The 25472-nt window shown below is 36.6% G+C and overlaps 1 protein-coding gene and 1 pseudogene across 1 annotated transcript; one reads left to right on the top strand and one right to left on the bottom strand.

The window, feature by feature from the left end:
• The first annotated feature begins 12621 nt into the window (after positions 1 to 12621).
• LOC111919864 (phospholipase A1-II 1) lies at positions 12622 to 15198 on the top strand. Its single transcript, XM_023915426.3, has 2 exons — positions 12622 to 13593; positions 14387 to 15198. Exons 1-2 carry the CDS (start codon positions 12946 to 12948, stop codon positions 14996 to 14998), a joined length of 1260 nt encoding a protein of 419 aa, XP_023771194.1. The 5' UTR covers positions 12622 to 12945; the 3' UTR covers positions 14999 to 15198.
• A 799-nt stretch (positions 15199 to 15997) lies between these two features.
• On the bottom strand, positions 15998 to 17807 carry LOC111919849 (very-long-chain (3R)-3-hydroxyacyl-CoA dehydratase PASTICCINO 2A-like; annotated as a pseudogene).
• Between the last annotated feature and the right edge of the window lie 7665 nt (positions 17808 to 25472).

Raw genomic sequence — 25472 nt, 5'->3', positions numbered from 1 at the left:
TGCATCCCCTTCATCGTCTAAGGGGGAGCCCTCTGCTATGTCTAAGGGGGAGTCATCTGTGCAACATGATAGTCCTAAATCTCCAGTCCCAAATGATACTCCTGATGCTGATTCTACGCCACTTACTCCTATAGAAAGAGATTTCATGCTTAATGATGCTTCCGCTGTCTCTTCAACTTTTATGGAACTACTCTTTCCTGAACTTATCTCAAATGAGTTTGTAGCAGAGCCATCTGGAGCGGATCAATCAACAAATGAAGGAGGTATTAACATTCACACTCTTCCTATCTCTCTCAATGATATCAACCATGAGATACCTTCATGGTTTCAACACGATCATCTGATCGATAACATCATTGGTCAGCTGGGCGACGGTGTTAAAACCAGAAGTCAGAGTGGAGACGTTAATACTTGTCTTTACTCTTGCTTTATCTCTCAAATAGAGCCCAAGAATGTTGAAATGGATCTGAATGAGCCCATCTGGGTAGATGCAATGCATGAGGAACTGCATCAATTTGAAAAACTCGGTGTTTGGAAGTTATTTGAGTTACCAAAGGACAAGAAGTCTCTTGACACACAATGGGTTTATCGCAATAAATAGCACGATTCAGGGGTTATTATGCGAAATAAAGCTCGATTGGTGGTTCGCGGGTTTCGACAAGTCGAGGGTCTTGATTACACCGAAGTTTATGCTCCAGTAGCTCGCCTGGAGGCTATTCATATCTTCCTAGAATATGCTTCTTACATGAACTTTACCGTTTATCAAATGGACGTCAAGACCGCCTTCTTGTATAACAAGGTGAAGGAAGAAATCTACGTTGATCAACCTCCTGGGTTTGTTGAATCAAAGTTTCCTAATCATGTCTACAAGTTGGAAAAGGTATTGTATGGGTTACATCAAGCTCCTCGAGCGTGGTATGCAACTCTAACAAAGCATCTGCTCGAGCATGGTTACTCTCGTGGCACTATCGATCAGACTTTATTTATCAAGCATGTCGGCAATGATCAGATACTTGTGCAAATCTATGTTGATGACATTATCTTTGGGTCGACTAGTCCGCATCTCTAAAAAGAATTCGAAGGTGTAATGAAGAAGCGGTTCGAAATGAGTTCGTTGGGAGAAATGACCATGTTTTTGGGGCTTCAGGTTAAACACAATTCAACCGGAATACTGCTACATCAAGCGAAGTATGTGGAGGATATTCTTGAGAAGTTTGGGTTTCACGACGCTAAATCTGCTTCAACACCAATGGCTGAAAGACCTCTTCTGACTCCAGATCTTGGCGGCGAATCCGTAGATCAGACTCACTATCTATCGATGATCAGATCGCTGATGTATCTTACTGCAAGCCGACCTGACATCATGTTTGCAGTTTGTCAATGCGCATGCTATCAGGTTAATCCTAAACTTTCACATCTTATTGTCATCAAAAGAATTTTTCGGTATATCAAAGGCAGCCCAAAATTGGGTCTTTGGTATCCGAAGAATTCTGAATTTTATCTATATGCTTTTGCTGACAGTAATTATGGAGGTTGTGAGTTTGACAGGAAATCAACCTCAGGAGGGTGTCAATACCTAGGTGACAAACTAGTCTCGTGGCAATGCAAGAAGCAACACACTGTCTCAACTTCCACGGCGGAATCGGAATACGTTGCTACATCGGCCTACTGTTCTCAAGTTATCTGGATCCAACATCAGCTGTTGGATTACGGTTTGAATTATTTAGAAACCCCCATTTACTGTGATAATGAGGCCGTCATTCAAATTGCCAAAAATCCAGTCCAATACTTTAAAACCAAGCACATCGACATTAAAATTCATTTTATCAGAGACTGTTATGAGCGTTCACTAATCTGGCTGGAACAGGTCCCTACTGCTAATAATGTGGCGGATTTGTTCAGAAAACCATTTAACAAAGCTCGTTTTGATGTGCTTGTGCGTTTTTCTGAAAATGATTCGTTTTGAGGATTAAGTTTATTTTATTTCTTTTCTTAATTCTTCAGTTTTTTTAAGTTTTTTTGGTAGGATAGATTAAATTTGCGCATTTTATTTTTATTTTATTTTATTCAATTCTCACCCATGCACAAATTTAGGGGGAGAAATAATCAAAAATCCAAAAACCATAAAAAAAAATTTAAAAAATCCAAAAACATTATAAATTCAGAAAATATATATATATATATATATATATATATATATATATATATATATATATATATATATATATATATATATATATTGCTGATAGTTATGTTTGCAGGTATTGTGATGGGAAATGAAATTAGCAAGTGATAACGGGCAATCTGAATATGCGTAACGTACCTAAGTTGAATCGTCTACGCTCTGTGCTCGATGTGCTGGTAGGCACGCAAGATTTTAAATGGACTTGACTAGGGAAAGTTGAACCTAATGAATTTAAGGACTTGACAAACTTTGACCTAGTTAGATTCGTTTAGCCTGACATCACGATGCTCAGATAGGTTGAGCAGGGAGATATACATGGGAATCGACCGGTCACATTAAATAACCCGCATCTAGAACTGTGGATTCACTTTTCCTCGATGTGCGGATTCTATCCTTAATTCTGGTTGGATGGGATGACTGGGGAATTCCGATAAACTAGGTCTGTAGAAGGTTATTTTCTTTCTTTTTGTCTGTTAGTCATATGTTGCCTCCTTTGCGTGATTGGAAGAGATCCGACCTGGACTGTAGCATATGCAACTCTATCTCTCTGCATCTTCTATCTATGCAATTCTTTCCATTTGTTAGCCATATACTGTCTCCTTTACGTGACTCAAAATCCGACCTGGTACACAGTATATGCAACATTCTCTTCTCAATCCCTCTGAAACTTCAATTAGTCATCTGTTTCATCCTTTGCGTGATTGGAAGAGATCCGACCTAGATGTACAACATATGCATTCTAAATTTATCTTCTCTCTTAATAATTGTCTACTCACCCGATGTAAGGAGTATTTTGGAAGTTCTTGATGGCTGGGGCATGACAGGAAGCGGGAAACACGTTCTAGTACAATTAAATTTGAACGCATACATGTTGTCTGTAGATCTCGCTGCTCAATTTAGGTGGACAACAATATCCCTGGTCGTAGTCAGTTAAATGGTCATAAGAAAATTTTATTTAAGAATTAGAGCCAATCATGATAATAAAATTATAATCATCTATATGAGTGTGTATGATGTCATTGGTAAGTTTTCCAAATATTGTCATAAATTTTTCGTGTTTAAGTAGACCACAATAATGGTGATCGATCAGACGAAGATGTGAAGATAAGGGTACCGACAAGTGGAATAAGACTTTCCAACAACTTTGATCCCAGCGTCATAAATTCATTCTCAGTAATTAAACTTTGAGATGTGTATTTTAGTTGGAGTTAATTTAATTTAATTTTCATTTTAATTTTATTTTATTTTATTAACTGTTAAAATTTAACAATTATTTTTATTTTTAAATTTTGCAAAGTTAATTTTATTTTATTTTATTTTATTTTATTTAATTTTTAATTTTAGTTTTAATATTAATCCTAAAAAAGAATTGTTTTTAAAATTTTTGAAAAATATTGGAATGTGTCAGACCCTGCCTTATACTGTGCGGTTATCAGGTAAATGAAAAAGGTGGTATATAAAGGGGTTTACAGCCGGAATCCCCATCACTTTCTTGATTCCGGCCGCAAACTCTCCCATACTCTCTCTCTCCTTGAAAAAAAAATTCGTCAAATTTCGCAAAATTAATCCGATAGCCTTGAAGGTACTGTCAGGGAAATGCATTTCGTTTTGTGTTTAACCGAGTTTTAAAGCTGAAATCGACAAAAAATGGGTTTTGGAGTTTACGGTCGAAGCTTACGGCCGTAAGGTGTTTGCGGCCATAAACTCCCCAAATGACCATTAGCATGCGGCCAAGGGTTTACGGCCGTAAACCCCCTTTCACCGCAATCTTGGACTTTGACCAGAATTTTCTTTTAAATAAAAAAACTATTAATTAATTATTGGGTTTAACATTAATTTATTTAAAATACTATTTGTCTTACTTGGTATGTTTCTGTGCAAATAAGATGGCAGCTTTAAAATTTGCAGATATGCACAATCTAGCTATAGTTCTCGCTGATCCTCCGATATCTCATGGGGACTTCAAGTCGATGATTCATGGGCTACAGGAGTGTTGTCTAGCTTCTGCTATCACAATAAACACAGTTGTATATCAGAAGATTATTCGAGAATTCTAGCAAACTGCCAAGATGTCTAGGGACGATAATGGAGCTGTAACTGTAGATGCGATCGTTCAAGGATGCAAGATTGTTATTGACGAGACCTTCATGAAAGAGACTTTACTGATAAACGACCTTCCAACCTTTCCCACTGAAATTGGGATTAGTGATGCTCATAGAATTCTACGAAAGATGGGATACAAGGGCGATTCTCCACCAACTATGAAGAAACTTCTGCCGCCTTATTGGAGATTTCTAGCCCAAGTGTTCGTGAGCTGTATCTCCGGCAGAAGATCAGGTGCCGACGACATTTCCCTAAGAAACACTGGCGCGATTGTTTCTCTTGATGAAGTGATAGGTTTTAACTTTTATAGATTTATTCTGGATGAGTTTGTGGTGAATATTAATGCTACTACTCGGGATACTTTTCTAATGTGTCCGTGATTTGTTCAGCTATTCATCAATAGGCAGTTTCCAAATATGGTGAAGGATGGAGAAACATTGGATATGAAGTCTTTGGGTCCTCACACCATTGGACTTATTAAGCAAAATAGAAAGGGGAAGGTGGTATTTCAAGGGTTACATCCTTTGGTCAAGTTTGGACGATTTGCAGAACCAAACGAAGCAGCCGAATCTCATGAATCGTCAGATCATACTTCATCAGAAAAGGTTATCTCAGAGGGTGATGTAGTAACGGTATCGGATCATGAACAAGAAGAAACTGATGCTCATGATGTATCAGTTGCAGAAGAGCATAATCTGCAAAATATTCAGGTTGAGGGAGATTATAATGAAGGGTCATTTAATAAAACTGCCGAGCCCAGTCAATTTGAAGATCTTGATCTCACCGGCTTTGATCAAGATGATATTCCAGAGACCTTTGGAAGAAATGATGATTTTTTATCAAGTGTAAATCTCAATACCTTGTTAGCCAGTGTCAGTGATGTTGCTATCCCGACAACGGAGACAAGGGAATAGGAAGACGCTTTTGATTCAGCCCTCGTTTCTCAAGCTCAAGTGGTTAGTTCTTCAATTCCAACGGCGACGGTGTCAGGGTTTCCTCCCCTTGACAGTGTATTGTCTACATCTTAACCACTTGAAGATGATCAACAAACAGACCTGGTTGTGCAACCCCCGACAAAGAGAAGAAGAAGAGATCCTAGGGTCGGGATTTTGGATTCTGGCCTTTCTCAAGGTGTGCCTACTCCTCCAACTATCACTCCGACTATCATAACCACAGAACCATTCAGTGAAGGTCCTAGTACCATATTTAAAACTGGTGGCTCCTCTGTACCACCAGGGTTCTCTCCCCCAGGGGCAGATCTTGAAGAAGCTTCAATTCGCTTGGCTCAGTTTTTGGCTCAAGAGCAAACCACTACCACTACCTCTAAGGCGAAAGGGATAGTTTTTAATGAGGGTCAGTCTAGAGATGAAGATTCCGTTATCAACGAACTTCATAAAAGGGTCAATGTGCTTTATCAGAAAAACATCGAACTTGGCATCCAGGTTGAAGAGCTTCTCAGTGAAAATACAAATCTAAAGATTCAAGTCTCTGATCTTAAAGAAGATGGAGTTATCAAGACCAAGCAGATTTCTGAGCTGCAAGCTCACTTCAATCTTTTGACCACCAGCTACTTTAATCTGAAGAAGAAACTAGAAGCAGATTTTGGTGTTAAGTACAAGACTACTGCTGATGAACATAGAATTAATCTTCACTCTGAAGCTCACCCGATTGTTGTGTCGATTGCTGATACTTCAAGGGTTGTGAATCGCTTTAAAGATGAACATGCTCATGATCCCCACGTGTTAAAGATAATCAGAGACAGACAAGCTGAAGTAGCCGAGAAGGGGCAACTCTTATTCAAGAGGAGTTCCGATACAAATGCACCTGGGAACAAATCCACAATCACCGTAACTGATCTCGAGACCGCAAGGTTTAGAGACACATATAGTGATAGGTCAGGAATTATTTCTTGGGGTTATCATGATCCCTTGAAAATGTGGATCGTAAGGAGGAAGAGTGGAAATACAGAACACTACAAGGACAGTCATGATTTCAATTCTTGGACCAGAGTAGATCTTTCGGATCTATCTCAATCTCCCTTTTCAAATCCAACAAACAATCAACAAGCAACCAACTTCAACCACTTCCTTGAAGACCAAGTGAAGAAAGGATTCCCATCGATGAAAACTGATGAATCTGTGATAAAATATTATCCAGATGTCATTGACCCTAAAACTGGTCATCCCTTTCAAGTGGTGATGTGGCCTGCTACAAAGCAGGTCAAACAAATTCCAGTACTTCAGAGCTATCCAGATGGATCCTTCAGTTCGATGCTTTACTAGGTATTTGATGAGACAACAACATCTGTTGTCATCAAACTTAAAGAAGGATGCATTCGTCTATACGACAGAAGGGATTTGTTCCAGTTCAAAAAATGGGACATTCATCACTTGAGCAATTTTCAGATTCAGGTTGCTGAGGAGATTTTCGAGTCGGCTGCGAAGGAGTACACTGCGATGGTTGCCGAGATCATTAATAAGAGAATGTGGAATGGAGCCATGGGACTGGATGATGTAATGTTAGTGGACGAAGATTGACCTAAAGTTAGCACCAAACCAAGGGGGAGATTGAAGGGTCTAATTAGTGGTTTGGTCTAGGCTTTTTATGTAATAGGTCCTTTTGGTTATTTAATAGTGTTGTTAACATTGTTCTTGGAGTTTACAGTTGTAAAGGAGTTTACAGTCGTAAGCTGTTTATGGCTATAAACCCAAGTCCGGCCCAGTCTTGTATAAATAGGGGTTTGCTAGGTCTTTTGTGGTTGTTGATGCCTCAGTATTCTCAGCTCTTGTAACCGCAAGTTGTACCAGACATGATTCTAATAGAAAAGCGTGTGCAAGCTTGTTGGCTCTTTATTCTACTCGTTCTTGATTGTTTTACTGATTGTGTTTGCTATTTGATCACTGGTAAGATCCGTTTTAGGACCTTACACACACATGGGGGTGCATTAGAATCCCTCAAACAAAGGCTCTAATACCAACTTGTAACACCTTAAATTTTCAAACAAAAGTTTCATTTTAAAACACAATAATACACATGTCACATTCCTTCCAAAAATCACAAGTACCAATTTATCAACACATTTTAAAGGTTTTTTATCACAAATCCAGGATCCTCAAACATAACTCTTTTCTCTTGTGTGTACAATCAAACCGACGCCTTTCCGTGATCCTGATAAGAACCTGGAACACATAACACATAAACGGTAAGTACGAAGCTTAGTGAGCTCTCTAAGATACCACATACAACTCGTTACCCACTCGAGGCTATAACATAGTGAGACCCTCCGGTCAAGGTGTCTTAGTGGGACCCTCTGCTCCCACAACTCGGATGGACCCTCCGGTCCTAACTCTGATGGACCCTCCGGTCCTAACTCTGTAAGTTCAGAATAATACACAACATAAATCACAAAGAAATAATGCAGGATATCACAATACACATTATAAGCACATAAGACCCTCCGGTTACACAACTCAGATTACCACACTAGGTAAGCATAGCGAGAAGACTCGCCTTGTAAGCAAGTTAGCAAATAAGCCTCTGCTTAACACAAAGGATGAATATCTCTAATTAATACTCTTTTCATGACTCTAATAAACCGAAGGCTATTCTTTCTCTCTCTAACTCTTGAAGTGGATAAAAGACCAATTTACCCCTCCATGGTCTCCATTACTCATGTTTGACCAAACCCTAACATCAACAGATGTCAAACTCGAGTCAAGAGTCCATGTTTGACCCGACTCGCCAAGTGCACCCATGTGACACGTCGAGTCCACTCGTTTCCTCAAAAGTATCGTAAAGGTCAAGCTCAGCTCATCGAGCTGACCCCCAACTCGCTGAGTTATCGCATGATCAATCTTATCGGGATAAACCCTCACCAAATCGTCGAGTCGGCTCATTGACTCGGCGAGTCCATTCAAACTCATTCCTTATTCAGACGATTCAAAGAAAATCTACCACTCTAAACACTAGATCTAACATCTCAAGACTCAACTGTCATGTTAAGCTTCGATTTTTATGTTCATGCATCGTAATTTTGCTCCAACTTACCAATACATGCTCTCACAAGGTGCTAAGCACAATAACCCTCATATGGAAGAATAAAGATGGGACCTTTGGACTCTAGGGACCTCACAAGGTCCAGATCTGAGGTCTAAACCCCATGATAACTCTATATGCTCGAAGTCCCAACAAAAGGTGGTAGAAACCCTAATCTTCCATAATAATGAGATCTAGGCAAATAAATGAGAAAGGTGTAAGCTTTTACCTCCCACTGAAGCCCTTGCATGAAGATACACTAGATCCAACTGATTCTCTTGCTTCCTTGTTGGATAATCTCCTATTCTCCATAAAATATGCACTTAGTTACTCCAAGTTTAGCTTCTAAGACTCTCTTAGCTCACTACACACGTTTAGGGTTTTACATAGGAAGGTTAGGCAGCTGGTGAGCCAAAAATGAGGGCATAATTTCTCTTATATAGGCCCCAACCCCAGGAAATTAGGGTTTCACTACACAACACCAATTCGGCGGGTCAGCTCTTTGACTCGTCGAGTCCATTCATTAATCCCACATGGTCAACTCGACTCTACTCGACGAGTTGGACTCACAACTCGTCGATTCACTTAATAAATCTCAAAATTAAACACACAATGGGAGTCCAGATGTTACACATTCCTAGGGGTGTTCAAAAAAATCCGTATCCAAATATCCGATCCGAAAAATCCGAAAATCCGAAGTGAAATTATCCGAAATTTTGGATATCCAGATTTTCGGATATCCGGTTTTTCGGATTCGGATAGGGATAGTTATTTTCTAAATTTCGGATATCCGGTTTTTCGGATTCGGATACGGATAATTATTTTCTAAATTTTCGGATATTTCGGATATCCGATATCCGAAATATATATTATTTATTTTTTTTTTTAAAATTTTTTATTTCAAATTAGAATAGATAGTATGAGTTGAGGAACATGTTTCCTGTGATAACAGATACTACATTGTTTTATTTGATCTTTCTTTAATACACGTTGTATAATTTTTTGTGTGTTAACATAAATTATATTAAATTATCTAGTCTAATTATATTAGCCAAGACATATATACTATATGTAATTAGAAATATTTATCAATAATATAAAAATGTCTTTAATCAATACATGATGTTTTGGTTTACAATGTTTATCCATAATATAGAAATATGCACTATAAAAGGACTTGCACTAGTGTTTGGAACATGAAAATGTGGACTTAAGCTTGGTTTTTGTTTCTAATGGAATGAAACTGATGCATCAACGAATAACTTATTAATTGACTCGATTAAATTTATTGCTTTTCCATTGGTTTCAATTTGCGACTTTGTGCAACTAATCACTTCATTCTAACATCCATTAATGGTATTGTTTAAGTTATTTGAGTTGGTTACGAAAAAAAATGGATATCCGAATCCGTATCCAAAAATTCGGATATCCGAATTTCGGATATCCGATTTTTCGAATACGGATTCGGATATTGAAAATCCACTATCCGAAATTTCGGATATCCGAATTTTCAGATATCCGGTTTTGAACATCCCTACACATTCCATGAGACATAAACATTCTCACTTGATTAGTTGTTCAAATATTTGTTATTCGGATTTAACGGAAACCGAACACATTTAATCGACTCATTTAAAACTGAAAACGATTAAATCAAACCTTATTTGTTTTGGTTCGTCTAATATATTGGAAGTCAAAAAATCAATCAAACAAAATGGAACAAACTGTAATCGATTAAACATGTCAAACAACATCCCTAGTCATAATCACGGAATATATATATATATATATATATATATATATATATATATATATATATATATATATATATATATATATATATATATTCCGAATAAACAAAATCATAGTCATCAATATTTACAAGAATCATAACCTCTTTAAAAAAGGAACGGTGATATAAAAAATAACAAAAAAAAATAATAAAAAGTACTGAAATGAGGGGTGAAATATGAAAATAAATAAAATATGGTGGTTTAAATAAGGAGCGTAGAGGAAAAGAGGGTAATAAATTATAAACTATCCATTCAATTTTTTTTGGTGGAACTATCGAAGAATAATTAGACACCAAAATAGATAACAATACAAATTTAAATGAGGGCATAGTTGTCATATATTTATAATTTAAGTGGATTTATCAAAATGGTGAGTGGAAGAATTTTGTTTTGTTCTTTTTGTTTGATAGTATAGTACATGAGACATGATCAACAGAAACGGGTGTGTCAATCTGTTGATCTTCATATGTCTATTAATCCATGCTTACTTTTTTAGTTTGTTTTTTAGTTACTCCGTGGCTATTTAAGGAATAGTAAACCCTTGTATTAGAAAGTGAAAAACACATCTTTCTCGCATCAATAACGAATTATTCAGTCAATCATTCTATCTTATATTCGTATTGTTATTGTATTGCTTTACATTGTCATTACTTAAACTTTTTATACTTTTGAACACTCTGTTGAATCTCTTAATTTCGAGCCAATACAGGTTTACTAGACTTAACTGGATCCTTATTATTAGCAGACGTTGATCTTAAGTTAATTCATTATTTGTGTTTTCAAACCTTGTTCACGTACTCAGTTTAACACTCACAGAAAGGCGGAGAGATGTCTATTTTCGATGGCAAAGAGGAAAAAATTGTGAGAGGAGATGGTGGTCGATGGACTTGATTTCAGTGTAAGTTGTCGGTAGTGGTGCATGGCTTGATTTCGTCGTTAGCGGGAGAAAGAAGGGCTAGGTTATTCATGACGACAATTAAGTCACAATAACAGTTACAAGTTTTAGTGGCGACAGCTATTAGTGGCTACTCCTAATGTACTAGATGGATGATCTCACGGGTCTTTTTCTAGGGAGTAATAGTTGCGACAAACTGTTGCCGCTATTGTCTTTGCCAAACAAGAATGGAACATAGCCACTAGATTGATCAATGGTACCAATGGTTAAGATTAATTAGAAGTGAAGCATACAAGTAAAAAATGAAGCATACAGATAAGGATGATGAGCTATTGAGTGTTGGTGATTTTAGTGTCACCATGTTATTTTATGTAACTGAAATTAACATGTGAGCTAAGGGGCATCTTAATTTGTTTTCTAATATGTATACGGATTGGTACAGAGTGCATGCATGTATAAGATCAAATTAGTATTTGGTTCGACAACTAGTCGGGGGTCTGGGGGAAGCGCCCCTGGGTCCGAGGTTTCCAAAAGGGCAGCGCCCCTTTGGCAGGGTCTAGGGGCAGCGCCCCTAGCGGGGTCCAAGGGGCAGAGCCCCTTGCTGTGGTCCCGCTGACCTGGTAAAACTAACGAAACTTGTGGGTTATTCCGATTCATAAGGGTGATTATGGTAAAACTAACGAAACTCGTTAGTTTTTGTAACCCTAAATCCTCATTAAAATTCGGATTACCCTAACTTGTTTCCAAAGGAACCCATAGCAGCCCAACCCTATTGATACCCTAATACCGTTTATTATATAAACGACTCTTCTTTTCAGAAGACACACACGATCTTAAGCTCTCGTTTTTCATCATACTTTCACAGAATCTTCTAGCATATTGGCTTACGATTTCTGTGCCTAGAATTGTAAGTGTCCACTTGGATTATCCTACGCTGAATTTCTTATAACCCAGACATAAGGTAGAAATATTTGTTCGGAAAGTGAAATCACGATCCAATTTAGTATCCAGATCTCCACCACAAACCCTAAACTTCTTACATTGAGCATTAGTCCCTATGCTTTAGCGTCGACACCAGCAAAAGCAGCAATTCCAAGCACGTCGAGTTTGGAGTCGTTGTTGTTGGTGGTGTCGCCACTATAACTCATATTTCTTGTAGTGGTAGTCTTTATATTCCGGCTTTTATTTTATTTTCTTTTCTTTTAAACTTAATTTCTCATTTTTACCTTTAGACAACTTTTTTTGCTTGTCACTAACTTATAATAACCAAATTTTACTTTCAAAAGTTGAGATCGGTGTTCTTTTTAATACTATGGCAATAAAGTTTTCTAAATCTTTCTAGTTACATTTGATTATGAAATGTGAATAGTTGCGTGAGGATAGGTTATTTGAAAAATAAAGAAATTTTATCATGAAAATTTGTCCTTGGTAGATTTTTATTTCCATAAACGTAGGATATTAATTATACGCTGAAGCATCCGCTTACTGCATGCTTACGGAATCGTCCCACTATCCAGCAATCTCACTATATATATGAATAACTACAAAATATAATTAATTGCGCACACTCCATCTTAACAAGAAGTTTTGGCAAAACTAATTCCTTAGAAGTTAGAAGTTACAACTGTCATTTAGATCAATATATTATATTGATTGTTACAATTAATTAGCCACTTCTTTAGATTTCAATAATACTAATGCGTTTTCTAGTGTACTGATTGTATCTCTTCCGTGAACTTTGATGAATTTGAACCTTCTTTTTTTGCGTGAAAGGTATTTATTTGCCATTTTTTTGCAAGTGTTGTTGCTTTATAATGAGCAAATGCCGTTTTCCATACGATTTATATGACTTAGACTTCACTTGAGGACTTTCATCTATAAGTAACGTTTGCTTTAGTACTCCATTCCTTTGTAACCCTAAAAAAAATCAAACGATGAGTTTCTTCCACACTAAGAAAAAACAAGGGAAAAATACTCATATCCACGAAGACATGGATAACATCTCCAAAAACTGGAAAACTCTTAGCGGAGAAACCAATTGGAAGGGTTTACTAGATCCTCCTAAACAAGATCTGCGTAATTACATCATCCACTATGGCGAAATGGCTCAAGCCACTTACGATGCTTTCAACTCTGTTAAACTATCAAAGTACGCTGGAAGTTGTCGCTATGCAAGAACCAATCTGTTGTCAAGGGTAGGGATTTGTCAAGGACGTCCATTGAACAAGTATCATGTAACTAAATACTTATATGCCACGTCATCTATACCTCTTCCTGATGCATTCATTTTCAAGTCATTGTCGAGGGAGGCATGGTGTAAGGAATCGAACTGGATGGGGTTTGTAGCAGTTGCTACGGATGAGGGGAAGGTGGTGTTAGGGAGGAGAGACATTCTGATTGCTTGGAGAGGAACTATTCAGACCATGGAGTGGGTTAATGATCTTGATTTCACGTTGGTTTCGGGTCCAATAATATTTGGAGAAAAGAATGTTGATGATCCAAAAATACATCAAGGTTGGTATTCAGTCTATACTACTGATGATCCGAGGTCACCTTACAATAAAACTAATGCTAGAGATCAGGTGCGTACGTATAATCCTCACATAACATAATTTTTGAGTAAATTACACAAGTAGTTGATGCTATGGTTTAGGTAGTCTATGATTTTGGTTCCTAACTTTTTTTCTTTTTAACTCTTGTAACATCTCAATGGTTACACAAGTAGTTGATCCTATGGTTTAGGTTTGGATCCATTTTGTTTTTTTATCATTAGATCTGGGTGTGGGTTTGGGTGTAGCTTATGTTTCTGGAATCCATCTTCCTTTTCAATGGGGGTTCGATTTGGAATTACGAGGGTGAAAATTTCTTAGGCTTCGATTGGGATTATTATTTTTTAGTATTTGAACACTCAATTTGATTTTGAAACTAGATTTTTGTTTGAAATTCATTTTTTTTTTAAATTGAAATATCTGGAGTACATCATCATTCTTAATATGTGGTTCTCTAGTTTCATGCATTGTAAGATTCATATTGCATGTTTGCTGCTAAAACACATGTTTTTATAAATATGTGTTCTTGGTAGTAGAGGATAATGGGTGACAAATGATTTCCGATGAGGAAATGAGATTCTCCGAGAAGCTAAGTGCATGTCGACGTCTTAATAGTGATTCTAGCATGATCGGAGAACAAATCCGAGACAAGACAAAAAAAGCAGAGTTAGTGACCAAACATACAAACTAATCCAAACCATGGGGACGATTCGTGTGATTTACTCTGAATTTTTAATGTGTATTTAATGTTTCAATGGGGAATTATTTTGAATATTTCATGATTAAAGATTTCTTTTTTACTTTAATATGGTACAAAAATCGTTAGGTACTTGCGGAGGTGAAGAGACTAGTGGAACAATACAAGAACGAGGATATTAGCTTGACCATAACCGGACATAGTTTGGGTTCAGCAATCGCAACACTAAATGCGATTGACATAGTTTTGAATGGATTCAACAAGCCGAAAGATATGCCAAACAAGGCATGCCCAGTGACCACCTTTGTGTTTGCTAGCCCTCGTGTGGGAGATTCGAATTTCAAGAAAGTTTTTAGTTCACAAAAAGATCTTCATGCCCTACGCATTCGCAATGCATCAGACGTGGTTCCAAACTACCCATTGATAGGGTATTCAGACGTTGGGATTGAAATGGAAATTGATACAACAAAGTCTGAGTACTTGAAGAGTCCCGGAAATTTGTCAAGTTGGCATAGCATGGAGGCTTATATGCATGGAGTTGCAGGGACACAAGGCAGTAAAGGAGGGTTTAAGCTAGAAGTTAAACGCGATATCTCACTTGTAAACAAGCATTTGGATGCACTGAAGGAAGAATACGGCGTGCTTGTCTCTTGGTGGTGTGAGAAGAACAATTGTATGGTTCAACAGGAGGATGGTTCATGGGAGTTAATGGATCATGAAGAAAATGATTTTGGTCCATGAGATTAATTGATAGAAAAAATTTCATTACATAGATATTTTTACGATCAAATTCGTTAACTTTCTTTTGTATTTCATTCATGCAATTAGTCATCAGGTGTTTCTTTCTTCTTATTTGGGATTCATATTATTAATCCCTAATCCTTCTCCTATCAAGATTTTAACCATAATAAATTGCAATAAGGCGTGACTGGTACACATTATATGCTTTCTTCAAACATCTCAACCATCTTTCCTGGATGTTCTATAATACACACACAAAAAATAAAATAAAAAATAAAAAAAAAGTCAAAGTGTTGATATAATATTTGCTTTTTTATTACTGATTATCACATAATTATTTCCAAATATTTAAATCTTTTGTAATCCTAGCTTCTCTCTACTTAATTCTTTATTCTTAAATATTAAATCTTTTATTATTCCAAAAAATAAAAAATACATACACTACAAAAAATATGCAAATTAGTGACCAAAACCAAATTGGTCACTAACAATAGAATGAGTCGTCACTAAATGATTTAGTGACCAAAATTTCGGTCGTCACTTTTCGTCACTATAGGTCCGTCACAAACCAATTTAGTGACCAAATATAAATATGGTCACTAAACAGTGACTAAAATATAGTCGTCACTAAATTTGTGACGACCCGCTTCGTCACTAAATGTTGTCACTAATCAATGAAAGTCGTCACTATTTTATCTACTTAGTGACCAATAAAAGTCGACACTGTTTTATGCGATTAGTGACCATAGAAAGTGGTCACTGATTTATCTAATTAGTGACTATAATAGATCATCGCTGATTTAGCCTTTTAGACAAAAAAAAAAGGTCAATAATTAAGAAATTACTGAAATATTAAATGTCATTTTTAAAATGAAATATAATAATATCTAATTAGACAAAAGAAAAGGCAAATGCTATAAATGTTTATAATACAACAAAAATAACCAAATAAATCTTCATATAAGAACGGATGATTTCCCACCTATATTATACATGGAATTATAGAGGTGCTAACACCACTAAATCAAAATAGAAGTAATCTAATGAAAAGTTCCATTTGTTGGGTATCCTTATGGAATACTTTTCAGACTCCTGCAAAATACAATGATTAAATGGTCATTTACGGTCAAATGGTCATTCATTAAATAGAAGGGTAAAATGGTCATGTACTCAAAAGAGAGTATGATATTGTTTCTTTTATTGGTAAGCAATGTTTCTAAATAGAAGGGTAAAATGATAATTATCTCAAACAAGAGTAAGATACTATTTCTTTTGTGAGTAAGCATTGTTTCTAATAGAAGGGTTAAACGGTCATTTAATCTAACAAAAATAAGATACTGTTTCCTTGTTAGCAAGCATCGTTTTTAAATAGAAGGGTAAAATGATCATTGACCAAAGAGAAGGGTAAAATGACCATTTACTCAAGCAAGAGTTAGATACTACTTTGTTAACAAGCATCATTTCTAAATACATGGGTAAAATGGTCATTTACTCGGAATCAGATAGTTTATTCTGGTCTTGGATACCATACACGACTTAATGGGAAAAAAATCTGGTAAGCTATCTATATAGGTGTCTCTTTTTTACTTAATACAAAAAGTCAAGGAAAAGAAAAGGGTAATATGGTCATATTATATGGTAGTAGGAATGGAGGGTTGTTACCTTCATATATGGCAATGCTAGTTGAGATGCCAGTTGGTGCTATACCTACACTCACACAACCAAAAGTTATAATTTTTATAAAAGAATAAAGGTCAAACCTGAGCCATAAAAGCCAGTATGGAGTAGAACTAAATACCACTTTTGTCCAAAAGAAAGAGTATCTAATAATCTAATAATCAACACCATAAATAATATATGGTTACAAAATAATGAAATCATTTATTTTTTTTCTTCCATTTCTTCAAGCTCAAATATTTTTTTACCTTAGTGATACTCCAACTAATGACCAAAGAGCTAGCAATAGGATGTGTTTGAACATGTCACAATCAAATTTAAAAAAAAAAATAAAAAATAAAATAAAATAAAATAAAATAAAATAAAAAATTCTCAGTAAAACTGTAATAAAACTGAAAATTATTAACTAAAAGGAAGAAAGCTCTAACCTCGGGAAAACTATAAACGATTCCCCACACTACATACAATCTTGAACTTATTTGAGACAATGTTGTTAAAATTGGGGATCTTACCAAGTTTTTTTCATGCCAAAAACAACATAAAAATAAGAAATTTATACTTTCTTGAAATTTAAATTGTGGAAATGAAATATCAATGAGATAGAAGTGTAGAACTTACATATGACACCATGTAGTATCTGTTTTAAAAAAGTAAGCAAACAAGAAAAGAAAGAAAGAAAAGTGAAAATATATCAAAAAGATGAAAGCAAAAGAGTTCTACTTTTTGTAGTGTTTGTTCCTTCTTACTTGCAGTTTCACAAAGACTTAGCAGCAGCTCAAACACCATTGGATCTAAGGAATCTGAATCAGCTTCTTCAAGTCTTGTAAACTCTCCACTTATAACCATTGAAATGGTTTGAATGAACCTGTCATCATCATCTTCAAACAAACTGTTTTTGCTCAGCATCACTTGTCATGTTTTCTTTGCAATATACCTTCACAACTGCTTTAAGAAGCACCTTATCAAATTTTACTTGTCTTTTTTGTATCTGGGTGATGAAGTCTTTCGCCTTCTCAATAAGTCCAAGTTTCATAAACAAAGTCAGCATGTTGTTGCAAGAAGAACAATTCGGAAAACCTGCCTCTAAAAGAGACTGTAATGTAACTTCAGCAGCTTCTACATCCTTCTTCATAATGTAGCATTGCAACAAAACCTCATCTTTTTAGATCTCATCTTTTCCATTACATACAGTGCTTTTTCACGACTCCCGGTATTCAGATGGACTTGTGCCATTGTTATATATGTTTTATCCTCACTTAACAAACCCAACTTCTCAATCTCTTCAAATGTTTTCATGGCATCCTCATAAAGACCAAGCTTTCCATATATCCTAATAAGTGAACAGCCTTGGCAGAAGATGATTTTCTGGAAAGATGATTTATAAAAGTCTAATGGCCACAAATAGTATCAACTCTCCCTATTTGTTTCCTAAATCGAAAATAAAGATGGTAGAAAGATCAATACCTCAACAAAGTTAATGAATTTAGGATCTCTGTTTACGACCAATCGATGAACCTAAACACACAAATTAGGATTAAAATCGAAATTTCCAAAATCAGATTACGTCGACCGAAAAGAGAATCAAAATCCAAATTTTATTTTTTGTTATCTAGGGTTACCTCGTACTCCTCGGATGGATGTGGAAGGGCAAAGGGTTGAACCAACAAAAGCTAAAAGGATGCCAGAGAAGATCTCAAGTGTAAGAAATCTAAAGAAACAAAAACAAAATAAATCCAAAATTAAATTAAGCAACAAACATTCACAAGAAAAATAAATCTAAATGTTCACTTACCTTCCAACTTTTACTGCAACTCTAATTGTCAAATATACGAAAAACATCATTTTTACTAATATTCCTAGCATACCATTCAGCTTAAACCGAAGAATAATAGTAGTTGTATATGAGGGGTCTCTTACCCTTCATCTTAAAATGTAGTTTCCTGGTCAACCATGATAGATAGGAAGGAGTATTATCTATTAAGTGTAAAAAAGATTCTTGTTAGACAAAAGATCGCAGTTTTCTTAGTCCTTAGTTCTCTAGTAAGTTTTCACACTAAAACAAGAAGTCATAAATTATCAATTGGTGATGGAAAGGTATAAAGTATAAACTATACTTGTGGGATGTCTGCAAAGTCAGAAATTAATATGTTAGTTGATAATGAAAGTATGCAACTCCCTATTTCAAAACACCAAATGAATGACAAATTACCTGCATGGTAACTGGAAAATCATCTTGAAAGTCGGGAGGAAAGAAAAGGTTTGCTTGCTTCTAAGTGAATGAGGGTTTTCCTTCATGTATAGAAACAAGAAGCATTAGCTTTTAGAAATACGAAACCCCAAATGAATGAAAATGAAAAACACTGTGTTAAGAGAATAAACCCGGTTAATCACCAAGCTCAATTACATGAAACTTGAAGTAACTTGTCCAACATTAGAGATTTTTGTTACAAAAGAAATAAGAATTGAAGGATTCTCATTGCCAGTATCCTGTTAAAGGCATATAAATATATGACTGTTACCAATGTACTTAGATGGAAGGCAACAAAAATGAACCAATTTTAACTATGGTATTAACAAAAGGGGAAACATTTGTACTTTGAAAGAGACAAATGATGTTGCATGTGCTTCAACAGCTTGACTTCGCTGCTGATCAACTGAAAAAAGCTACATGTTTCCTTTTACTAGCTGAAGTATCTACTCAAATCAAAATGGATGGAGAGTATTATTGGAACTTAGAAATTTACCATAGGTGGTTCTATATGCTAATATGCTACACTAACAAATAAACAAATAAAAAACTCTGGTGCGCAGGGGCAATTCCAATCAACCATTTCTCAGATGGATCACATCTGTAGTTGATATCTGATTGTTTGATAGATTAGTTGTTCTGACAGACATCTTTGTAGGTTCAGAATCACCTGTAAAAAAAAAAAAAAGAATACATCGGGTTTCAAAAAATATAACCTTTAGATTATATACCAAACCGAGAAAAAAAAATTAAGTAGTGTCAATTGAATAGCTTAATAGATGCAAACTTCTATCAAAAGCATGAAGAGAATATGAGAACAATGAACACTGAATTGGAGATCAATACTACAAAATTGTAAATCATAGTAAACTATGAAGATGCACAACAAATCGATCATAAAACCTTAAAACAAAATAGCGGGAAAAAACACCAGCATTACAGCCCTCAATCGTCAACATATAATAAAATTAAAGAAAAATCGACTCCTTTCATAAGTGATTGCGTATTTCTATGTGTTTTCGATTGTGTGTGTTCATACGTGCTTGTATAAGTGTGTGATTGTGAACAAAAATCAGAATGGAGTCGAGAACCAGAAAAGTAGGAAGAGGAGGATGTTGTCCCTGAGCAATCAACGAGGAAGAAGAGAAGAAAGATTGAGGAAAGGATAACATTATCTTCAACGTTTAGTAATGATGAACACAACATCAAATATGAGGAATTAAGCTCCAATTGACGTTTTTTGAGCCCTAATCACACCTTAATCAAATTTTAGGGAAGTGATTACCTAATCGAAGCCTCAATTGGGAAAACTATGGCTTCAAAATTTAGAGCACGGTAATGAAGTGAGCGAAAAAGAAAAAGATGATCTTCGATGTGGTAAAAACTTCGGGAAGCAACGCCGACAATGTAACATCCAAAATTTTCAACCAAATTAAACTTTTCAAAAACAACCCATATTCATTAATTCATTACAAAAAGGTTTTCAATTCATTTATTATCATAGTATTTCCCAGAACCACATCATAACACATAAAACATGAGGAGCGGTACGATCACGCCTTCGCCTTGCCACGATCTCCTGAAGTGCCTGAAACAATACACTGAAAACTTTAAGCCCGAAAGCTTAGTGAGTTACCCCCAAAATACCAACCACATATACCATACTCATAACATATCACAAACCGAACAGCCATTCACTTTGGCTTTACTGTGTGACTGGTCCGCCGCACCGGGCCTTCAGTCCACCTGGTCCACCCTCCGAGTCTAGCAACATACATCGAGTCTGCATTGTGGTTGGTCCGCCCGCACCGGGCTTTCAACCTACCTGGTCCACTCTCTGAGTCTACAGTATGACCGGTCCGCCCGCGTCGGGCCTTCAGTCGGCCTGGTCCACTCTCCAAGCCTCGGCACGTCTGGTCCATCCTCGTGGGGCCTACAGCCTATCCGGACCGCTCGCTGGGCCTTCGGGATATCCGGTCCGCCCTGGGTATGTTGGCCTACAGCACAAAGCAGGACCCGCCTCAACCCAACCCCAGTCAATCAACCATGTGCACATAAACATATAATCATATAGCAGTTCATCACTAATCAACTGATCTATCAGATCACATACATAGCACACTCTAACCAGGATACCGACCTAACCGGTCACTAACATAGCATCATACTATATACCAGGATTCCGATTTTAACCAGGTCTCTAACATATACCATCCTAACTACCAAGATGCAAACATATAGCAAAGCAATAACATAACAACTATCCGGATTTCCATCCGATAAAGGGCCGACCTTGGTGCCTTGGGCTGTTAATCGGGTCAACCCGATCGGGTTTAGGGTTAAACGAGTCGGGTTAGTCAGGTTTTTTATAAAAATAATTTCACCCAGAACCCGACCCTATTAAGGTACGGGTTATCCGGGTTCGGGTTATTCGGGTTTCGGGCTTATAGGGTCGGGTTAGTTGGGTTACAAAGTAAGACATAAATATTATGCCATATTTATAATAAGGTTTATTTTCAGAAGGTTAAATTAGGATATGTTAAATCCAAATGACTTTGAGTACATATGGTTTATTTTTCTTGTTTGTACTATACAAGTAAAAAGTTTTATGCATTTGATTTGAGGTTGTGTATTTTTTATTTTAGGCCACCTAAACTACCATTGCATATTATTTTACTATTGGATATTATTTTACTATGCTACATATTAATTTCCAATTGTACAAAGCAATATTTTGTTCTACAATTGTGTTGCATCTTATTTTCCTCTTTTTTAGGCCACATAATGTATAAAAATAGAAGATGTGAGGTGGAATAAAATACATAAATATTGTAGTATATCTTTCTTCGGGTTAATCGGGTTTTCGGGTTAACCCGAATAACCCGGTTAAGAATTTTGACCCTATAAAACCCGACCCTAAATGTCTTAATCGGGTTAGGGTCGGGTCAGGTTAATCGGGTTCGGGTTTTTTTGACACCCCTATTGGTGCCTTAGACCCTGTCGATATAGTGAGGTTAACTCACCTCGCAAAGCCAATCTGCAAAAATAAGATCACGCTACTCCAACCTCCAACACAAACTCCACCACTGATCAATACTAAAAGACTGAACTCAATAAATACCAATAATTACCAAAATACCATTGGAAGTCAACCGGTCAACTCTTGGTCAAATTCAAAGTCCTCAGTCAAAGTCCACCTTCCTGTGTGACCCTACTCGTCGAGTCTCCCTGTCGACTCGCCGAGTCCCATAATTCTGAGTCCCTTCTCGCTCAACTCACCGAGTCATCCCTCGACTCACCGATTCACCGTTCAACCAAAAAATGTTAGGACTCCACGACCAGACTCGCCGAGTCCAAGGCAATATTCAACAGACTCGCCGAGTTGTTCTTCCAACTCGTCGAGTTCATGCACACCTTCATCCAACTCGCCGAGTTCACGTCGAGTTCATGCACACCTTCATCCAACTCGCCGAGTTCATGTCGAGTTCATGCACACCTTCATCCAACTCGCCGAGTTCACCCATGGAACTCGCCGAGTCTCTTCAGTTCTTATTCCATACAGAGGCTTTTCAAGCCATGCAGAGACTCAAATCTATAGATATACTCTTCTACAGCTTAGCCCTCACATAAAGTTGCAAACTTTACGTGAAACCAAGGAGATATAAGCTCAAAACACTCTAGGGCTAAGGCTAAGGACAAAAGGGCTTCACCAATAACTCTTATACAGGAACTTTATGACATATAGGACCATCACAAGCTTAGATCTAAAGTAGCATCCTCAGATCCAAGCTTCTATCTCGAATTAGATCTCATATCAATCACCATACATGAATCCATGAAGAAATAGCTTAAGGAAATGGTTCCTTACCCCCTGAAATGAGCCCAACCAACTGTAGATTCCTGATCTCCCCAAGCTTCCTGATACAAGCCTCCAAACCTTCAAGCTTCAAATACCAAATATCCTCCTCCAAGCTCTAATTCACTCAACAATGGGGTTTCCTCACGAATTAGGGTTTTCTGGATCTTAAATGGGCAGCAAAGAGGCTGAGGGGAAACATAAGGTTCCTTATATAGGGTGCAAACCCTGAAAATATGGTTTCTCATTCCAGCACCGACTCGCTGAGTCCAGCCGCCGACTCGCCGAGTTGGTCACTAAACTCGTGACCAAAATCGCGACTCGACTCGCCGAGTCTATCCATTGACTCACCGAGTCGATCCTCCTTAATTACACCAAGCACCCTAAACTTGCACTTCTGAACTCAGGGTGTTACAGACAAAAGACGGAAGGCAAGGTCATGATGGTGGCTGTGGTCGATACAGTGTGAACGGAGGAAAGCGAGGAGAGGTATCTGTAGCGTAAATACGTAATGGAGCTATCATTAAACTTGGATTTATTTTATTTAACCCTCAATGTATCGTACTTATTTATGATCTCACCCCTTCATCTGTTAATCATTTCCATTAAGACCCTTGCTAGGATTGTTATTACTTATTACTCAAAAACCCATTTATCCCAAATTACGAAATTACCATAACATCAAAGGGGTAAAAAAAATCACTACTATGAAGTAATCAGACATCGATTTAACATTGTATCTTTAATGTGAATGCTCTTTAATCAAAATAAACTATCCTCGTGACCATTTACATAATGTGAGTTTATAATTTTCATTTTTGTTTTTAAATTTATAAGGAAATTTGTTCGGTTATCATCATTATACGGACCTTTTTTTTTTTGAAATTTTCGATCGTATATTCAATTACTACAACTATGGTTATTATTTTTTCCAACTGATAAATATATAAATAGTTAGTGAGCACACTATGTTTTTAATTCAGTGACAACTATTTTTGGTCACTAAGTCTCTAATTCAGTGACCACTATTTTTGGTCACTAAGCCTCCAATGCTACTATTTTTCATCGCTAACCCTTTAATCCAGTGACCATTAGTTTTTTTCACTAAGTCTCCAATATAGTGACCACTATTTTTAGTCACTAATACTTGTTATGATATATGAAAGTAACTATTTAAATTTTATTCTACACTTTAGTGACAGGTGAGTGACAACCATCATGATAATGGTCACTAAATTTATAGTATTACCAAGTTTTAGTGACGACTAAATATATGGTGACTATATGATGTTATTAGTGACCAAATTTTAGGTCGTCACTAAAAAACTGGTCACTAAAATAAACTTTTCTCGTAGTGATAATACCAAAAGATAAACCTTCTCGCGGGGTGCCTGGGGCTCACCTAGTAGCACTGTGGGTATAGGAATAGGAACACTACCCCAAACTCTTACATCACCACATGGTGAGGGAGGCATTAGAGAAACCCTGAAATCTAAAGTGGATCTATATGTAAAATTTGGATCAAATGAGAACCACTAAAGGTTAGAAACCCTAGGAACCACTTATTTTTAACTTATCAGTAAGGACATTTTTGTCTATTCTAATATTTTGATTTTTTATGTTTTCATAAATAGATAAAAATCAATAAGGACATAATAGTCATTTTTAACTCTAACAGAAAATGGCTAACATAACATTCATGTAATGTCCCAAAATATAAGGTAAAATTTTCATTAAAATGAATAGAATCTTTCTTTCATTACTTCCAAAGGATAATCAGAGTATCACAGGTGTTTAAAAATAACATCAATGTGATAATAAAATCATAAGTGTAGAATCTCCGGTGGATGCGATGTAATCTCGTCAAACCTTTTCCTTTGAACCAGAAGTACCTGAAACATTTAAACATAAAACCATATGCACAAAGTTGAGTGAGTTCCCCAAAATACCACCTATCATACATAACATATATAATCTATGAATGTTGTTGTCATCCTACAGTCTTATAATCATTCATTATTGTAGTCCTCCTGCAGCCCTCATTGTTATGGCCCTCCCACAGTCTTCTGTACAGATGTCGTGGTCCTCCCATGGTCTTTCATATAAGTGTCATTATCCTCCCATGGTCTTTCATACAAGTGGCATGGTCCTTGTCTTTTTGTCTAAGACTATAACCGATCTCTCCACAAAGTTCAGGCGCTCATCAACCTGAATGTCATCCAAGGAAACTACTATGGTGTTATCAGCCAAAAACTTCCGCAACAGAGAGACATGAAATGTAGTGTGAATCTGACTAAGCTCCGCGGGTAAATCAAAACAATAAGCAACCTTTCCCACCATGGCGAAAATCCTGAAAGGTCCAAGAAATCTGGGGCGCAAATTGCCTGACTTCCGAAATAGGATGACGCCCTTACAAGCTAACACTTTCGAAAGCACGACATCTCACAGCTGAAACTCATGGTTGGACCAGTTTTGGTCGGCGTAAATCTTATGTCTTCTTTACGCGGTTCGCAACCTATCCTAAAACCTACATAATCAACTTTATGGTCTTGAGCACCACTTTAGTGCTCTGCATCACCCATTAACCGACCTTAGCCCATCAAATCAGATTCCAAAATCTTCTCCTATAAAGTAGCTAAAATCTAGACATACCAACGTTGGTGTGGTAACTATTATTATACGAGAACTCCGCT

This window comes from Lactuca sativa, chromosome 1 (assembly GCF_002870075.4).
Source record: "Lactuca sativa cultivar Salinas chromosome 1, Lsat_Salinas_v11, whole genome shotgun sequence".
Taxonomy (NCBI): Eukaryota; Viridiplantae; Streptophyta; class Magnoliopsida; order Asterales; family Asteraceae; genus Lactuca; species Lactuca sativa.
This window is presented reverse-complemented; position numbering and strand designations above follow the sequence as displayed.

Excerpts from the sequence above, each read along its gene's own strand:
- LOC111919864 (XM_023915426.3), top strand. The coding sequence starts at position 12,946 with ATGAGTTTCTTCCACACTAAGAAAAAACAAGGGAAAAATACTCATATC. Across the intron at positions 13,594-14,386 it reads AAACTAATGCTAGAGATCAG|GTACTTGCGGAGGTGAAGAG; the intron begins GTGCGTACGTAT and ends AAAAATCGTTAG.